The following is a 19,279-nucleotide window of genomic DNA, read 5'->3' as shown; positions in this document are numbered from 1 at the left end:
TGCAGCATCCTTGATCAAGGTGGAGTCCTGGAGGACTGGAGAATTGCTAATGCTTTCTCCTTGTTTAAGAAGGGCAGCAAGGATAATCCAGGTAATTATAGACTGTTGAGCCTGATGCCAGTGGTTGGGAAGCTGCTTGGAGATAATACTGAGGGATTGGATCTATTGATATTTGGAAGATAATTGGCTTATCAGTTATAGGCAACATGGTTTTGGGCGGGGATGGTCATGTTTTACCAACATGATAGAATTCTTTGAGGAAGTGACAAAGTTGATTGATGAGGGAAGTGCTGTAGATGTCATACACATAGACTTCAACAGGATGTCGTAAGGCTGATGGAAAAAGTGAAGTCGCATGGGGTCCAGGGTGTACTAGCTAGATGGATAGAGAACTGGCTGGGCAACAGGAAACAGAGAGTAGTAGTGGAAGGGAGTTTCTCAAAATGGAGAACTGTGACCAGTGGTGTTCCACAGGGATCTGTGCTGGGACCGCTGTTGTTTGAGATATACATAAGTGATTTGGAGGAAGGTACAGGTAGTCTGATTAGCAGGTTTTCAGATGACACTAAAATTGTTGGAGTAGCAGATAGTGAAGGTGACTGTCAGAGAATACAGCAGAATATAAATAGATTGGAGAGCTGGGCAGAGAAATGGCAGATGGAGTTCGTTCTGAACAAATGCAAGGTAATGTATTTTGGAAAATCCAATTGAAGAGCACATTCGGAAAGGAGAGAGTTACCTTGACACTTTGTTTCTGGAGGTAGTCATACCTGGCAGATTAAGTAAGTCAAATTCAGTTCGTGATCAGGGACATCTGGGTATGATTGCAAGTGAGGCAGCTAGGGGATCCTGAGTTCAGGCATGGAGGACCCTCAGCTTTTGACCTTATCCAACAGGTACGAGATACTTACTCCCTGTGTGGGTGAGGAAAAGGATAGGATGAGCTGGCTCACCATGGCACCATGGTGCAGAAGGCCATTCAAGAGGGGGCAGGAAAAAGACAAGTGGTAGTTACAGGGATTCTATAGATAGGGGGATAGATAGTATTCTTTGTGAGCCAGATCGGGAGTCCTGCATGGTGTGTTGCCTGCCCAGTGCCAGGGTGCAGGGCATCTCTGGCCGGTTTGAAAGGATATTGAAATGGGAGGAAGAGGATCCAGTTGTTGTGGTCCATGTTGGGACTAACAACATAGGCAAGGTTAGGATTGAGGACCTGTTTGGGGATTATCAAGTGCTAGGAACAAAATTAAAGAACAGGTCCTCAAGGGTTTTAGTCTCCGAAATACCTCCTGAGCCATGTGCAAATTGGCTTAGGGGTAAGAAAATTGGGGAAGCAAACACATGGCTAAGGGAATGGTGTGGGAACGAGAGGTCAGTTTTGGAACCAGGAGGATCTGTACCGATGGGATAGTCTCCACCTGAACCAATCTGGAGCCAGTGTCCTAGTGAAAAGGATAAAGTGGGTGGTCACTAGAACTTTCAACTAGTGAGTCGGGGGGGAAGGGATAGGGAAAACGACAGGGCGATGGTAAATAAAAAGGTAAGCGGCTGGTTAGATTATGTGCAGGAGGGCTTAAGTTCAAGGCAGACTATCAAAGAAGCAAAAAGGAAGGAGAACTCAGGAGACATTAGAGATGTTATGAATCATGAGAGTGAGAAAGCTCGGATAAAGGCACTTTACCTGAATGCTTGTAGCATTTGTAAAAAGCTTGATGAGTTAACAGCACAAATCATGCCGTTAGTAGCCATTTCGGAGACATGGTTACAGGATGGTCATGACCAGGAGTTAAATATACAGGGGACCCCGACTATTCGGAAGGACAGTAAGGTAAGGGAGGTGGCGTAGCTCTGATATTCAAGGACAATATCAGGGCCCTGATGGAATGCATCCCAGGGTAAAAGAAATGGGAGAAATAGCAAATGCACCGGTGATAATTTTCAAAATTTGCTGGATTCTGGGGCAGTCCAGCAGATTGAAAAACAGCAACTGTGACGTCACTATTTAGAAAGGAAGGTAAACAAAAGGTGAAGAATTATAGACTGGTTAACCTCTTTAGTGGGAAAAATACTTAGTCTGTTATCAAGGAAGAAATAGCAGGGCACCTCAATAGACATTGTCCCATTGGGCAGACGTAGCATGGGTTCATGAAGGGCAGGTCATGCTTGACAAATCTTTTGAAATTCTATGAAGACTTTACAAGCAAGGTGCAAAACAGGGATCCAGTGGATGTGGTGTACCAGGATTTCCAAAAGGCCTTTGCCAAGATGCTGCACATGAGGCTGCTGCATAAGAGAAGGATGCATGGTGTTGGTGTAGAGTATTAGCATGGATAGAGGATTGGTTGACTGACAGGAAGTAAAGAGTGGAGATAAATGAGTGCTATTCTAGCTGGCAATCAGTGCCTAGTGGTGTGCCTGAGGGATTGGTGTTGGGACTGCAATTATTTACATATGAATTGTATAGATGGTTTGGAGTTGGGGATCACATGTAGTGCCGATGACACTAAGATGCGTGGTAGAGCAAAGTGTGCAGAGGACTGTGAAACTTTGCAGAGGAACATGGATACATTGTGCAAGTGGGCAAAGGTCTGGCAGATGGAATACAATGTGAAGTCATACATTTTGGTAGGGGTAATAGTAAAAAGGATTATTACTTGAATGGTGAAAAGGTTGTAGCATGCTGTTTTGCAGAGGGACCTGGGTGTTCTTGTGTATGAATCACAGAGGGTTGGTCTGCAGGTACAACAAGTAATTAGGAAGGTAAGTGGAACCCCTAAAGGGGTTGGGTTTAAAAGCAGAGAGGTAATACCATAGCTGTACAAGTTACTTGAGAAAAGATGTCCTGGCACTGGAGGGGGTGCAGAGGAGGTTCACCAGGTTGATTCCAGAGTTGAGGGGTTTGGCTTATGCAGAGTAACTGAGTAGATTGCAATTATATTCATTGGAATTCAGGAGAATGAGGGAGGATCTTATAGAAACATCTCAAATTATGAAGGGAATAGACAAGATAGAAATAGATAGGATGTTTCCATTGGCAGATGAAGGTAGGACAAGAGATCATAGCCTCAAGATTAGAGGGAGCAGATTTAGGACTGAATTAAGAAGGAACTTGTTCAACCAGAGGGTTGTTAATCGATGGAATTCCTTGCCCGGGAAGTAGTTGACTATACTTCAGTAAACATTTTTAAAGCTAAAGTAGATTTTATTTTAACAATGTTGTGGTTCTGTTTGCCGAGCTGGGAATTTGTGTTGCAGACGTTTCGCCCCCTGTCTAGGTGACATCCTCAGTGCTTGGGAACCTCCTGTGAAACGCTTCTGTGAGAAGATTTGTAGCTCAGGTGCTCGTTGTTGTGGTTCTGGATATGGTATGAGCACGGGTAAGTGTATCTCAATCCACAGGAAGATCAGCCATGATCTTATTGAATGGCAGAGCAGGCTCGAAGGGCCGGATAGCCGAATCCTGCTCCTAGTTCTTATGTTATGTTCTTATGTAAATGGAAACGTCCTAGGGAAAATTGATGTGCAGAGAAATCTGGGTGTTCACATCCATTGTTCCCTGAAGATGGCAATACATGTCAGTAGTGCGGTCAAGAACATGCACGGCACACTTTCCTTCATCTGTTGCGGTACTGAGAACAGGCATTGGCAGGTTATGTTACAGTTGTGTAGGACTTTAGTTTGGCCACATTTAGAATACCGTGTACAGTTCTGGTCGCCACATTACCAAAAGGATGTGGATGCTTTGGAGAGGGTGCAGAGGAGGTTCACCAGGATGTTGCCTGGTTGAAGGGTGTTAGATATAAGCAGAGGTTGAGTAGATTAAGATTATTTTCATTAGAAGGATGGAGGTTGAGAGGGGTGGATCTGATTGAGGTCGATGTAATCATGGCGGTATAGAAAGGGTGGATAGCAAGGAGCTTTTTCCCAGTGTGGGGGACTCAATTACTAGGGGTCACGAGTTCAAGGTGAGAGGAGAAATGTTTAGGAGAGATATGCATAGAATGTTCTTTATCAGAGGGTTGTGGGTGCCTGGAAAGGGTTGCCAAGGGAGGCTGTAGAGACAGTCACGATAGTGTAATTTAAGATGTGTCTCGACAGACACATGAATGCGCAGGGAGCCGAGGAATATAACCTTAGAAAATAGGCGACAGGTTTAGATAGAGGATTGGAATCGGCACAGGCTTGGAGGGCTGAAGGGCCTGTTCCTGTGCTGTAATTTTTCTTGTTCTTTGTTCTAATCAATATTTTATACAGTCCCAAGTATAATCTACCTGCTCCTGTATTCTATTGTTCCGCTAATAAAGACCAGTATCCCATATGCCTCCTTGACCACATCAGCTGCTACAGTTAAGAGACCAGTGGACATGCACACCAAGGTCTCGGTGATCATCAGTGTTCCCCAGGGTCTTACCATTCACCCTATATTCCTTTGTCTTATTTATCCTACCCAAGCTGCATCACCTCACATTTATCTGAATTGAATTCCATTTGCCACTGTTCAGCCTGTCTGTATCATCCTGTAATCTAAGGCTGTTCCTCACTATTTATCAATTTTGTATCATCCTCAAACTGACTGATCAGCCCGCCTACATTCATGTCTCAATCTTTTATATGTACTTGGATCAGCAAGGGCTCCAGCAGTGATCCCTTTAGAATCCACTGACCTCCAGCCACAAAAACACCCCTTGACCATCACCCACTGCCACTTCCTGCCACTTGCTTAATTCTGGATCCAATTTACCAACTTTCCTTGGATCCCATTGGCTGTTATCTTTATCCAGTCCTGTATATCCCTCATCATTCAGGGTTCACTGGATTTGTGGATCCCACCCTTTATCTTTATTGGAAATTGTGCACCTGTAACTCTCTATTTCCTTTGAGAATGTGTCCCATGTTTCTGGCACAGACTTGCTGAAAAGCATGTCTCTGAGTATAATCTGGCCCAAATAATATCTGATCTTATTAAAATCAGCCTTGCCCAGGTTTAGAACTTTGATTTCAGACCCATCCTTGTCTTGAATCTAACAGAGTTAGAATCACTGTCCACAAAGTGCTCTCTCACAGATATTCCAACCACCTCTACTGCTTCACTTCCTATAATAAAGCCTCCTGCCTTGCGGGCTCTCCTGGGTACAGCTCGTTCTGTTATAACATGCATTTCATCAAGGTGAATTCATTGTAACACAGTCAACAAAGTTTTAAAACTTCTGTTGGCTGTGTCGTGATTATATCACCAACACTTCAAGCGCTGTTTCTAAAGTGCGATTTTTCTATAATGTGGGGTTGCTCAAGAATGGAATCATCACATTAATGAAGAACTAACTGTGCAGGCTTTAAAAGGCTGTGCTGGACGGATCCTAGGAATTCCGCTCACTCTAAGTCTCTCACATTAGGACTGCCTCAGATAGTTTTGGGAAAGAAGAAATCTCTCACTGTCACTATCCTGTTCTTTTTGCATTCTCTGAAATTTACCTCCATACTATTTCTCTCTGACTGTTTGGGGGCCTTTAGTGAACACTCAACAATGTGTTCACTCCATTTCAGAGTAAAGGTTTTATCTAATGGCTTCACTTGAGGAGCTGATGAACTTGTCATCCCTCTTTACTGCTGTAATTGATTCCCTGGTCAGTATTGTGACATCTGCTCCTCTTTTACCTCTTTCCCTGTTCTACCTGAAGATCCTGTATCCTGGAATATTAAGTTGCCAATCCTGTCCCTCTCTCAACAATGTTATTGACAGCAATAGTAACACATCTCATTTTTAAATCTGTACCTTCATCTATCTACATTTTTTGTCAGACTCATTACATTAAAGTAGTAACATCCAACCTTGCCAATCTCCCTGTGTCTTAACTGGTCTATTCTTCTTGTGCCTTCCTGACTCACTTGCTGTCTCTTCTAGTTCTGGCTGTGCACCTTCCTTTGCTGAAACATCCCTCAGGATCTCAGCCCGCTGCCAAATTAGTTTCAACTTTACCCAACAGCACTAGCAAATCTCCCCACGAGGATGCTGGCCCCATTCCTTTACTGTTGCAACTTGTCAGTCCTGTACACATCTTACCACCCCCGAAAAGTGTCCCAATGTCCCAGAAATCAAAAGTTCTACCTCCTGAATCATCTCTCCAGCCGCACATTCATCTGGACGAACCACCTATTTCTATGCTCCTTAGCACAAGGCAGTGGAAGTAATCCAAAGATTGCAAAATGTGAAGTCTTTTTTTTTCCCCAGTCTGTGCCCTAGTCCCCCAAGTTCAGCTTTCAGCACCTCACCCCTTTATGTCCCTAGACTGTTGGTACCAATATGGATCACAATCTCTGTCTGTTGCCCTCCAGTGGAGATGGTGAATGTTGTGTACACTCATATCCCACAGTGATGGCTATGGGCACCTCCACTATTCCATATTCCTTTTCTGCAACACACTAATTGTCTTCAGTTTCATTCAGTGTAACGTGAGAAATCTGCAACCACAGCGTGTTGTTGGAATTGATCTTTTTCTCTCTTTTCTTCCCATCTGTTTTTTTCTCTCCTTCCCCACCCCCCCCCCCCCCCCCCCCCCGCCCTTCTCTCTCTCTCTCTGTCCCTTTTTCTCGTTCTCACCATCTTTCTCCTTCCCTCTCATGGTCTCTCCGTAAGACCTCACAGCTGGAATTTGCCCATTCAGCCTGCTCCACCATTCGAGCAAGGCTGAGAAGTTTTTCACCCATTTCTCCCACTTCCTCCCCATAACTCTTGATTTCCTTGATACTCAGGAACCTACTTATCTCCATCTTAAATATATATAATGACCTGGCCTCCATAGCCTTCTGTGGCAATGAATTCCAGAGCTGTCTGGCTGAAGAAGTTTCTCCTTATCTCCGTTCTAGAAGATCTTCCGTTTATTCTAAGGCTTTGCCCTCAGGTCCTAGTATCTCTTGTCAGCATCTTTTCAATGTCCACTCTGTCCTGGCCATTCAGTAGTTTGTAAGTTTCAAACCGATATCCCCTCATCCTTCTAAACTCTAATGCGCTCTCTTGCACTCTCCACCTTGTGTTATCTCTCCCTCTGTGCCACATCCTTTCTCTCTCTTTCTCTCTTGAATTGTGTAACTGAATCAAACTCAAACCAACGCTGAATCCTTGGATTAACCTCAGTGTCATGTTGAAAAATACAAACCAGGAGAAAGTGAGACCAGAGTCCAGATAGGCAGCATCTGACGAGCAGGAGAATCAACGTTTTGGGTCTCCATTCCTGATGAAGGGCTTATGCCCAAAATCTGACTTTCCTGCTCTTGGAATGCTGCCTGACTTGGCTGCACTTTTCCAGTAATACAAACCAACACAATATCATGTTCCATGAATGTTACAAAATTGTTGTACGCAGGACAAATTGATCCAACAAAAAATAACCTAGAACAGATAAATCTGCAGTTTTGGGTAGATATGCTGCTTGTTCAGTTGGGTGCCTAGTCATTCAGGAATTTGCATTATTTCAACACGGTCTGAAAGCTGATAATGTGTATGTGTTTGTCTGTGTGTATGTGTGTAAATCTGAGAGATGTTGAAGTCTGTATAAACTCACATGTCACAGTGATGGTTATGGAGCTCCCCACTGCTCCATGTTCATTCTCTGCCACACACTGATAGTCTCCAGTCTCCCTGGGTGTAACGTGAGGAATCTCCAACCACAGCTCATTGTTGGAACTTGTCCTGTTCATTGTGACATTAAGGTGTCTCCACGTCAGGTTAGATACTGGGCAGCTCTCAACAGAGCAGATTATGTCTGCAGAATTCCCCTCAATTATATTGATGGATGAACCTGGATTAATCCCATCCAGGGAAATAATTGAGAGATGCCGTGGTGGGTCTAAAAGCAAATAATGATCAGTTCATTACAATGATAGTCAAACACATCCTAGATCCCGACAATGTGAAAGGTGAGATAGCAGCGCGGTTTCCTCCTCCACACATCATGTAACCATAGCAGACACTTCAATTCAGTACTGAGGGAGTGCTGCACCGAGGGAGTACTGAGGGAGTGCTGCACTGTCAGAGGGTCAGTACTGAGGGAGCGCTGCACTGTCAGAGGGTCAGCACTGAGGGAGTGCTGCACTGTCAGAGGGTCAGTACTGAGGGAGTGCTGTACTGTCAGAGGGTCAGTACTGAGGGAGTGCTGTACTGTCAGAGGGTCAGTACTGAGGGAGTGCTGCACTGTCAGAGGGTCAGCACTGAGGGAGTGCTACACTGTCGGATGGTCAGTATTGACAGAGTGCCACACTATCAGAGGATTAATACTGAGAGAGTGCTGCACTGTCAGATGGTCAGTACTGAGGGAGTGCTGCACTGTCAGATGGTCAGTACTGAGGGAGTGCTGCTGTGTCAGAGGGTCAGCACCGAGGGAGTGCTTCACTGTAAGAGGGATCAGTACTGAGGGAGTGCTGCACTGTCAGAGGGTCAGTACTGAGGGAGTGCTGCGCTATCCGAGGGTCAATACTGAGGGAGTGCTGCACTGACAGAGGGTCAGTACTGAGGGGGTGCTTCTGTATTGAGAGTCAGTACTGAGGGAGTGCTGCGCTATCCGAGGGTCAATACTGAGGGAATGCTTCAGTGTTTATCAGCTCACTGAGTTTTGGATGAACCTCAAACTGACTGATCAATCCTCCTAAATTCTGAATTATTTATATATGCTTCAATCAGCAAGGGCTCCAGTCATGATCCCTGTGAGACCCCACTGGGTACTGGCTTCTAGTCACAGAAACACCCCTCAAACCATGACCCTCTGCTTCCTGCCACTCAGCCAACTCCAAATCCAATTCAGCAATGCTGTTTGGATCCCATGGACGTTCTCCTTCGCAAACAGCTTCCCAAGTTGGACCTTATCTAAAGCCTTGTTGAAGTTGGAGTAGAATATGGCAAATGAATCGCCATTCATTCATGGATGCTCATACCACATTGACTGCTCTCTCCAATCCACTGGTACCTCTCCAATGACCACAGAAGAATTGAAAATATTTGCCAGTGCCCCTGATATTTCCTTCCCTTGCCTCACTCAGCAGCCTGGGATACACTGCATCTGGTCCTGCGATTTGTCTAGTTTTAAGCCTGCCAGGTCACTCAGAGCCCCCTGTCTGTCTGAGCTAATTTTGTAAAGTATATTACACTCCATCTCCCTGATGGCGATACCTAAACTATTGTTCTCATGAGTGAACACCAAAACCAAGTATTCATTTAGGCAGCAGTTCTAACCACTATGCCACCGTGCCTCCCCATTATGTAAATGTAAAAAAGTAGAGGACCCAGCATCGATCCTTTTGGCCCTCCACTGGTCACAGGCCTCCAGTCTGAAAAACAACCCTCCACCACTACCCTCTGTCTTCTACCTTTGAGCCAGTTCTGTATCCAAATGGCTAGTTCTCCCTGTATTCCATGAAATCTAACCTTGCTAATCAGTCTCCCATGGGGAACCTTGTCGAACGCCTTACTGAAGTCCATATAGATCACATCTACTTCTCGGCCCTCATCAATCTTCTTTGTTAGTTCCTCAAAAAACTCAATGAACTTTGTGAGACATGATTTCCCACACAGAAAACTATGTTGACTATTCCTAATCAGTCCTTGCCTTTCCAAATACATGTACATCTGTTCCTCAGGATTCCCTCCAACAACTTGCCCATTAGACAATTAGACTCACCAGTCTATAGTTCCCTGGCTTGTCCTTACCCCTTTTCTTAAACAGTGGCACCACGTTAGCCAACCTCCAGTCTTCCGGCACCTCACCTGTGACTATCGATGATACAAATATCTCAGCAACAGGCCCAGCAATCACTTCTCCAGCTTTCCACAGAGTTCTCGGGTATACCTGATCAGGTCCTGGGGATTTATCCACCTTTAACCGTTTCAAGACATCCAGCACTTCCCCCTCTGTAATCTGGACATTTTGCAAGATGTCACCATCTATTTCCCTACAGTCTTTATGTTCCATATCCTTTTCCACAGTAAATACTGATGCAAAATACTCATTTAGTATCTCCCCCATTTTCTGTGGCTCCACACAAAGGCCGCCTTGCTGATCTTAGAGGGAGAAAGTGAGGACTGCAGATGCTGGAGATCAGAGCTGAAAAATGTGTTGCTGGAAAAGCACAGCAGGTCAGGCAGAAATGACGAAGGATGATACCTCCTGAAAGGAAATTGGGATTGGATAGAGCCAACATGTTCCAAGGAAGAAAAAGGGGGAAACCAACAAATCCTGTGAACCCTGGATGTCAAGGGACAGGTGGGATTGGATAAAGAGATAGAGGAAGGCTCACGGCAGGCATTGTCAGCTCAAAAACACAGAAGCACTTAAGAAATTGAGGGTTTGGTTAAGAAAAGGAAGGAAGTATATGTCAGGCATAGACAGGATAGACCGAGTGAATCCTTATTCTGGATTAGTGGTGCTGGAAGGGCACAGCAGTTCAGGAAGTTGGTGGGGTGGTAGGTGAGGACCAGTGGAGTTCTGTCCTGGTGGCAATTGGACCCCTTGAACCTTGAATCTTGCCCCTCACCTACCACCCCACCAACCTCCAGATACATCGTATCGTCCTTCGTCATTTCCGCCACCTCCAAACAGATCTCATCACCAGGGATATATTTCCCTCCCCTCCCCTATCAGCGTTCCGGAAAGGCCACTCCCTCCGCAACTCCCTCGTCAGGTCCACACTTCCCACCAACCCAAACTCCACTCCCAGCATCTTCCCCTGCAACCGCAATAAATGCAAAACTTGTGCCCACACCTCCCCCCTCACTTCCCTCCAAGGCCCCAAGGGAACCTTCCATATCCATCACAAATTCGCCTGCACCTCCACACACATCATTTACTGCATCCACTGCACCCGATGTGGCCTCCTCTATATTGGGGAGACAGGCCACCTACTTGCGGAATGTTTCAGAGACCACCTCTGGGACACCTGCACCAACCAACCCAACCATCCCGTGGCTGAACACCTTAACTCCCCCTCCCACTCCACCAAGGACATGCAGGTCCTTGGCCTCCTCCATCGCCAGACCATGGCAACACGATGCCTGGAGGAAGAGCGCCTCATCTTCCATCTAGGAACCCTCCAACCACAAGGGATGAATGCAGATTTCTCCAGCTTCCTCATTTCCCCTCCCCCCGCCTTATCTCAGTCCCGACCCTCAGACTCAGCACTGCCTTCTTGACCTGCAATCTTCTTCCCAACCTCTCCGCCCCCACCCCCTTTCTGGCCTATCACCCTCACCTTAACCTCCTTCCACCTATCACATTCCCAACGCCCCTCCCCCAAGTCCCTCCTCCCTACCTTTTATCTTAGCCTGCTTGGCACACCCTTCTCATTCCTGAAGAAGGGCTAATGCCCAAAACGTTGATTCTCCTGCTCCTTGGATGCTGCCTGACCTGCTGCACTTTTCCAGCAACACATTTTTCAGCTCTGATCTTTGAGGGACCCTATTCTCTCCCTAGTGACCCCTTTTCCTTCATGTATTTGTAAAAACTCTTTGGATTCTCCTTAATTCTATTTGCCAAATCTATCTCATATCCCCTTTTTTCCCTCCTGATTTCCTTCTTAAGTATACTCCTATTTCCTTTATGGTCTTCTAAGGATTCACTCGGTAAAAGGCTTGTGCCCGAAACATCGATTTCGCTGCTCCTTGGATGCTGCCTGAACTGCTGTGCTCTTCCAGCACCACTAATCCCGAATAAGGATTCACTCGGTCTATCCTGTCTATGCCTGACATATACTTCCTTCCTTTTCTTAACCAAACCCTCAATTTCTTTAGTGCTTCTGTGTTTTTGAGCTGACAATGCCTGCTGTGAGCCCTCCTCTATTTCTTTATCCAATCCCACCTGTCCCTTGACAGCCAGGGTTCACAGGATTTGTTGGTTTCCCCCTTTTTCTTCCTTGGAACATGTTGGCTCTATCCAATCCCAATTTCCTTTCAGAATATGTCCCAATATTCTGACATAGATTTACTTAAAAGTATGTGCACGCAGCCTACTCTCAGTAAATCAAGTCTGACCTTATTAACATTGGACTTTCCCAATGTTTAGAACTTGGATTTCAGGTCCATCCTTGTTGTTTCTCAGGTCAATCTGATTGAGTTATGATTGCTGTCAGTAAACTGCTCCCCCACACATATTTCAACCAATTGCTTTGCTTCATGACCTAAAATTAAGTACAAGACCAGCCCATTCTTGTTCCCTTTCTGTGTTTTGGCTTAAAAGCTTCTCCTTGGATGCATTTAGGAATCCAGTCAGACTAAACCTTTCACATCATGACTGTGCCAGTCAATGCTGGGAAGGAAGAAATCTCCCACTGTCACTACTATTTTCCTTTTAAACTCTCTGAAATTTGTCTACACACCTCTTCTATTCCTCTCTGATTGTCTGGGGTTCTACAGCACGCTCCCAGCAATGTGATCTTTACTTTTTGGTTTTTAAGTTGAATCCATATGGCTTCATTTGAGGACCCTTCTAACATGCCATCCCTCCTTCCTGCTGTAATTGAGCCCCAAATCAATTGTTTTTACTTCCTTCTCTATTTTACCTGAAAACTATGTCTCCTGTAATATTGAGCTGCCAATCCTGTTCCCCCTCTCAACCATGTCTCGGCTACCACAATAACATCATACTCCCAGGTTTAATTTGTGCCCTCAACTCATCTGCCTTATTCACCGACTCCTTCCATTAAAGCAATACCATCCAACCTTGCCAATCTCCCTTCAGCCTTAACTAACCAATGCTTCCTATGTCTTTCTGACTGACTTGCTGTTTCTTCTTATTCTGTCTGTGCATCTCCCTGTGCTGAACCAGTCATCCAGGAGACAAGCCTCCTGCCAATGTAGTGATAACATTCCCGAACAGAGTGAACAAACCTCCCCACAAGGATGCTGACCTCATTCCAGTTCAGGTCTAGTTCCCACTATCCCCCAAAAGGATCTTAGAGTCCTAGAAATCTCAAACCCTCCCTCCAGCACCATCTCTCCAGCCATGCCTTCATCCAGACAACCCTCGTATTTCTGTTCTCACCAAGTGAGTGGTGCTGGAGGTAGTGCAGAGATTAGGCCTGTGAAGGCCTGTTTTTTTTAAATCAACTTCCTAGCTCCCCAAATTCTTCTTGCAGGACCTCATCCCTTTTTCCTATCTTTGTCATCGGTGGTATTATGTATCACATTTCTGATTGTTTGCCCTCTCGTGTAGGTGTTGAACGCTGTGTACACTCACATTGCACAGTGATGGTTATGGAGCTCTCCACTGCTCCATGTTCATTCTCAGCCACACACTGATAGTCTCCAGTCTCCCTGGGTGTAACGTGAGAAATCTCCAACCACAGCTCATTGTTGGAACTTGTCCTGTTCATTGTGACATTAAGATGGCTCCACGTCAGGTTGGAAGCTGGGAAGCTCTCGACAGAGCAGATTATCACCACAGAATTCCCCTCAATTGTAGTGATCAATAGGTTTTTAATTATGTGAGCAGAAGTAATTGAGAGATTCTGTGGTGCATCTAAAAATGAAGGAAGATAACATTGTGACTGAACAGTGCACATCACGCTGATTTTCAGTCTTTGATGCCTCTGAATTTGCATTCATTTTCCCCCTGTGTAAGTTTCTGTGTCACATTTCTGATGGAGATTGCCTGTGTAAGCTGTCATTATATTCCCTCAGCATTGGAGCTGCTGTCTATCTCCATAAAAGAAAGTTCATGTCCCCAGTATGTGCCCTGGTGCTTGTCAGTCACTGGATATTATTTGATCGCTGGAGTACTAAGTGACATGGTGTGAGTCCAGACCAGACCTGGTCAATAGCTACCTGCTGACCATGCTTGAAAGCAAGTCAACAACATTTAATTTTCTGATACTTACTTCGACAAGGAAGCCACTAGATTCAACAGTTTTTAATGAATAGAAATTAGATTTATCACGGAAAACAACACAATAGTAGAGTCTCCAGTGTATGGTTCAGATATTTTCTAGTATCCAGAATTAAAGAATAAAGAGCCTGCAGAGCACACCAAATGAAAAATGAAGTGAAAACAGATGTGTCAGCAATATCCCAGATGTTAGTGATGCTTTGGCTCATCATACCCATTAAATGTGAAAGTGGAATTTTGGTTAATCTCTTTCTGACCTATTCATGACTTTATTCTGGGACCTCAGTAGATCCTAAGTGTTTTTCTGAAACTTAACTCCAACATTTAGTGACACCTCCTGGCTCCCTGGAGTATTGATGGGTCTTAACTACAGCACACAACTTGTCTCCAGAATCTCACCTGAGTCCCAACTGCACAGAGTGGTCAAACAGCTGCAGGGATTTCTTCCTGTGCTGCAAGCCCACACAATGAGTGGCCTTCAGTTGGCTTTTTAGCAGCAGTTTGTTCTGCATAGAACCTATTTTTGACTTCTCTTTCCTTATCAGTCTCTCTCTGTTTGTCATTCTCTTAGTCTCTCTTTGTTTTTGTAATCCTCGAACTGTCTAAATAACTCAAAGCTTATTGAACCCCTGGACTCACACCATGTCACTTAGTGATCTATTGAAAACTCGACAACGAGCAGCACTCTTGTACCACTGTGGTTGACAGCAGCAGCCAAAGCAATACAGTGTTCCCTGAATGTTACAATATTCTCAGTTTGCTGTTGTACTCAGTACAAATGGATGCAATGATAGAGAAAAGAAAAAAATCTGTAGTTCTCTGTGTAGGGTGCTGATTGCTAAACAGTGCCTGGGTACTCTGGTGTTGTCATTGCTTCAACACAGAATGAGAGCTGGTAATGTGTGTATGTGTCTAGGTTTTATTGTGTGTGTACATCTGAGAGATGTTGCAGTCTGTATAAACTCACATGTCACAGTGATGGTTATGGAGCTCTCCACTGCTCCATGTTCATTCTTAGCCACACACTGATAGTCTCCAGTCTCCCTGGGTGTAATGTGAGGAATCTCCAACCACAGCTCATTGTTGGAACGTGTCCTGTTCATTGTGACATTAAGGTGTCTCCACGTCAGGTTAGATACTGGGAAGCTCTTGACAGAGCAGATTATGACTGCAGAATTCCCCTCAATTATATTGATGGATGAATCTTTAATCCCATCCAGGGAAGTAATTGAGAGATTCTGTGGTGGGTCTAAAAACAAATAATGATCAGTTCCTGAGTATATGAAAGCTGAGATACCATTGCAGTTTCTTTACCCACAAATCACAGAAGAAGTAGGCATTTCTGGTCATTGTGAAGACAGGAGAATCATAGAATTGTACAGTGCTTAAATAGTCCGGACCAACTCATCCATGTTGACCAGATATCCTGAGGTCCTAGTTTCTAAGATTTGGCTTATCTCTCTGGAAACTCATCCTGTTCTTATACCAATTGTAATACCCTTAAAATGTTGTAATTGTACCAGACTCCACCACATCTTCTGGCAGCTAATTCCATATATGCACTATCCACTGCATATATATCCAGTGCTGAGAGATTGTTGCAACTTTACTGTTGGATGGTTAATACTGAGGGAGTACCGCACTATCAAAGTGTCAGTACTGAGGGAGTGCTGCACTGTCAGAGAGTCAGTACTGAGGGAGTGCTACACGATCAGAGAGTAAGTGAGCACTGAGCGCCACACTGATCGATGGTCAGTTACTGAGGCGATGCAGCACTGATGGATCGTCAGTGCAGAAGGAAAGCACCTCTGTCTGAATGTTAGTTCTGTGAGAGTGCAACATTGCCATCTGTAATGTCAGTAAACTGTCTCTGCACTCTCAGTCTGAAATTGCTCAGTTGAAATGCAGTGCACAGCACATTGGGAATTTTGGGATCTTGCTGTGCACAATGTAAGCAAAAGTTGAATGAGAGATGTCCATACTTACATTGCACTGTCAGTACGAGAGTCTGCTCTGATGACACAGTTGGATAACTCACTCTGCAGGTGAGGGCTTGTCCCTGGTGTCTGAGTGATGGTGTTAGGCTCAGAACAGAAGTATAGCTCAGAGTGACTCCATGCCGAGTGACAGTGATTGAGACTGATCCATGTACAGCAGTTGGAGTATCCCAGGTTAAGGCAGGTGCTGTTCCATTGCACGTTGTATTGAAGATGCAGGTTAGGTTCACACGCTTTCCTGTGATAACTTCCACAGGGTGTATCAGAGGTTTATCTGTGAAATCTAACACACAGAGAATGGATCTTCTTAGATAAATACTGCATGGAGCATCAGATCAAATAGAAACCACACTCCTACATGATAAAACATGTCAACCAGGATGATCTCCGTACTGAGGGTTAGTGCTGAGACTGGAGAAGTGCACCCTCACTATAGCCCCACCACTCCATAGCTCACAACATGAAATAATAACACTTTTCCCAGTTGGCCAACCAACTCCTTTATGTATTTGAAATTTGAAGAAATAGATCTATTCAGCCTATTGTGTCTGTGCTGGTTCTCTGAGCATTTTGACCTCATGCCAATTTCCTACCTTTACTCCATCCCATGTGCACTGTGTCTGTTTAAATAACTATCCAGACTCCTCCTAAATGCCTCAATTGAACCTGACACCACCAGACTTTCAGTCAGTGCATTCTAGACCAAACGACTCACTGTGGGGAGAAAAGGCTTTCTTCATTCCACATTCATCTCTTCTGCAAAACACTGTAAATCTGTGACCTCTAGTTCTTGATTCTTTAATGTCTAGGGCCAATTTCTCAGTCTCTCCTCTGTCCAACTCTTCCCTTAGCCTTTTCCTCTCCAAGGAAACCAGCCCCAGGTTTTCCAACCTGTCATCAGAACTGAAATTTCTCATCCCTGGAATCATTTGCAGAATTCACTTCCACACTTTGTCCTCACTATGGTGTGAGATCCAGCACAACACACAATCCTCCTGCTGAATTCTAAACAATGTCTTTATAACTTATTAACCTCCTTGCCCTTGTACTGTATAGTCCTGTTAATGAAGCCTTAAATACCTTAAGCCTTAAAGCCTTAAAGCCTTTATTAGCAGCTCTCTCTCTACCTGTCCTGCCACCTTTAATATCTTATGCATATGTACACTTTTGTCTCTTTGTTCCTGCTCACTCTTTAGATTATTATGTTTATTTGCCATTGATTCTCCAGTATTTTGTGTCTTTTGTACCAAAGTATTTCACCTCATACTTCTCTGTGTTTTCAAATTTGGCAAATGATCTGGTTATTAAAAAGGGTAAATGTCTCAAGACACTAACTCTGCTTTCTCTCCACGGATACTGCCAGACCTGCTGAGTTTCACCTGGACAAAACCATTTGTCTTCTTTAACTTAATTTTGACCTCCTTTGCATTCAGGGAGCCCTGATTTTATTTTCCCTCCTTTACCTATTGAGGGGATATTTGTTTACCCTGCTCCAGCCATCTTGTGGTTGAAGGTAGTTCATTGTTCAGCTCTTGTTTCTCCTGTTAATCTTTGTGGTTTCAGTCAGGGTTACAGCCTTGCTCTATCCTTGTCTCATTGAAGCCTGCTGTCCATCAGTCGACTTTTCTCACTATGGATTCATCTGTCTTTTCCCTCTTCCATCCTAAACCTTATGAAACAATGATCACTGTCCCCTAAATGTTCCCTCACTGTCACTTGGTCGACTGGTCACTTCATTCCCAAGAAGCGGGGCCAGCAGTGACCCCTTGCTTGTTGGGCTGGACACATACTGGTATCAGGAATTATCCTGAAAACAATCTCTACCTGTTTTCATGACCACTATCATTGCCTACATACAGACAACTAAAGTCCTCCTTCAGAAAGATTGTATGCTGTTTACATCTCTCTATAATTGCCCCTGAGATTTATTCCTCGATATCCTTCCCACTAGCTGGTGGTCTGTATGTTACACTAAGTATTGTCACTGTATTCTTCTTGTTCCTGAGCTCCAGCCAGTGTGATTCTGTCATTGAACCCTCTGAAAGCTCCCCTTTCTCCAATCCTGTAATTCCCGCCTTAACAAATATATCAGAGCATCTACTTTTTTTTCCTATCCTGTATTTTCTGAACACTTTGTAACCAGGGATATTTAACACTCAGACATGCCTCTCCTTGAGCAAGGTGTCCATTAGTATCACATTATTACACCATAATCAACCAAGACAAATTGTGCCTGACACTTCCTGGTTTAATTACCTATAATCTGCATTCACAAACATGCAGTGTAACTCTGTTCCAGAATTCAAAGGTCTCATATTCTTACTTGGTCCCCACCCACAACTCAATGAATATAAACCTCCCCAACAACACCAGCAAAATGCCCAATAAACCCCTTCCTACCTATGAGTCACATTGACTACAGGAAAAATGTCTCTCTGTCCCTGAGCTAAATAACCCCCTCTCGTACTGCCCTTTCACTCTTACCTCATCTCTCCTGGTCCAGGTGGGCCACCAATGGTACCACAGCCTTGTCTGTTGCTGCACTCCTCCAGGGATCCATCACCATCACTAACATCCAGATGGAAAACCAGCTGGTGAGTGGGACTTCAGAACTCCTCACTACCTTCCTGTTTCTCTTAGATTGCCAGGTGTTCCCACATTCCCTATCTGCCTGCTTACCCCTAACGTGTGGTATGACCACCTCCCTGAATGTACTACCCATTTTGTTGTCTGCCTCACAGACACAGCTCAGTAACTGGAGCTGCTGCTCGAGCTCTGAAACCCAGCGTTCAAGCTTATGCAGCTGTTGTAATTTACTGCAGTTAGGCTGGTCCAGACCACAACAAGTCTCCATGACACCATGTATGCCATGGGGTTGGGGGAGGGGGATGGGGGGCGGGTGGGGGGGGGGGGGCAGGGGGGATTAACTAGCTGAGCTCATCTTTCTGTACCTTATACTTCCAAATTTCTAAAACTTTTATTCCTTTTACCAACGTTAACGTCTTCTTGTACTATTAACCAATACCTGACAATTAAGTGGAAAGTAGGAATTCATGGATAGGTATCTGGGATTTCAATGTTGTAGCCATTTCGGAGACATGGATAGAGCAGGGTGAGGAATGGATGTTGCAGGCAACAGGGTTTAGATCTTTCATTAAGAACAGGCAAGGTGGTAAAAAAGGGGGAGGCGTGGCCTTGTTAGTCAAGGATAGTATAACGGTGGCTGAAAGAAGTTTTGACAAGGACTCGTCTACTGAGGTAGTGTGGGCTGAGGTTAAAATCAGGAGAGGAGAGGTCACACTGCTTGGAGTTTTTTATAGGCCTCCGCAGAGTTCCAGGGAGGTGGAAGAGAGGATTAGCAACATTATTCTGGACAGGGGTGAAAGGAACAGGGTGGCATTGACTCCCCAACATTGA

At 44.7% G+C, this 19,279-nt stretch overlaps 1 protein-coding gene across 1 annotated transcript in view; it reads right to left on the bottom strand.

Annotated features, from left to right (window-relative positions):
• LOC140493952 (myelin-associated glycoprotein-like) overlaps positions 1-19,279 on the bottom strand; it is a 352,310-nt gene that overhangs the window by 317,894 nt on the left and 15,137 nt on the right. The window contains 2 exon segments of the mRNA XM_072592903.1: positions 14,833-15,114; positions 15,852-16,145. Coding sequence (XP_072449004.1) covers positions 14,833-15,114; positions 15,852-16,145 — 576 coding nt within the window.

This window comes from Chiloscyllium punctatum, chromosome 23 (genome assembly GCF_047496795.1).
Source record: "Chiloscyllium punctatum isolate Juve2018m chromosome 23, sChiPun1.3, whole genome shotgun sequence".
Taxonomy (NCBI): domain Eukaryota; kingdom Metazoa; phylum Chordata; class Chondrichthyes; order Orectolobiformes; family Hemiscylliidae; genus Chiloscyllium; species Chiloscyllium punctatum.
Note: the sequence above shows the minus strand (reverse complement) of the source record. Positions and strands in the feature narration are given on the sequence as shown.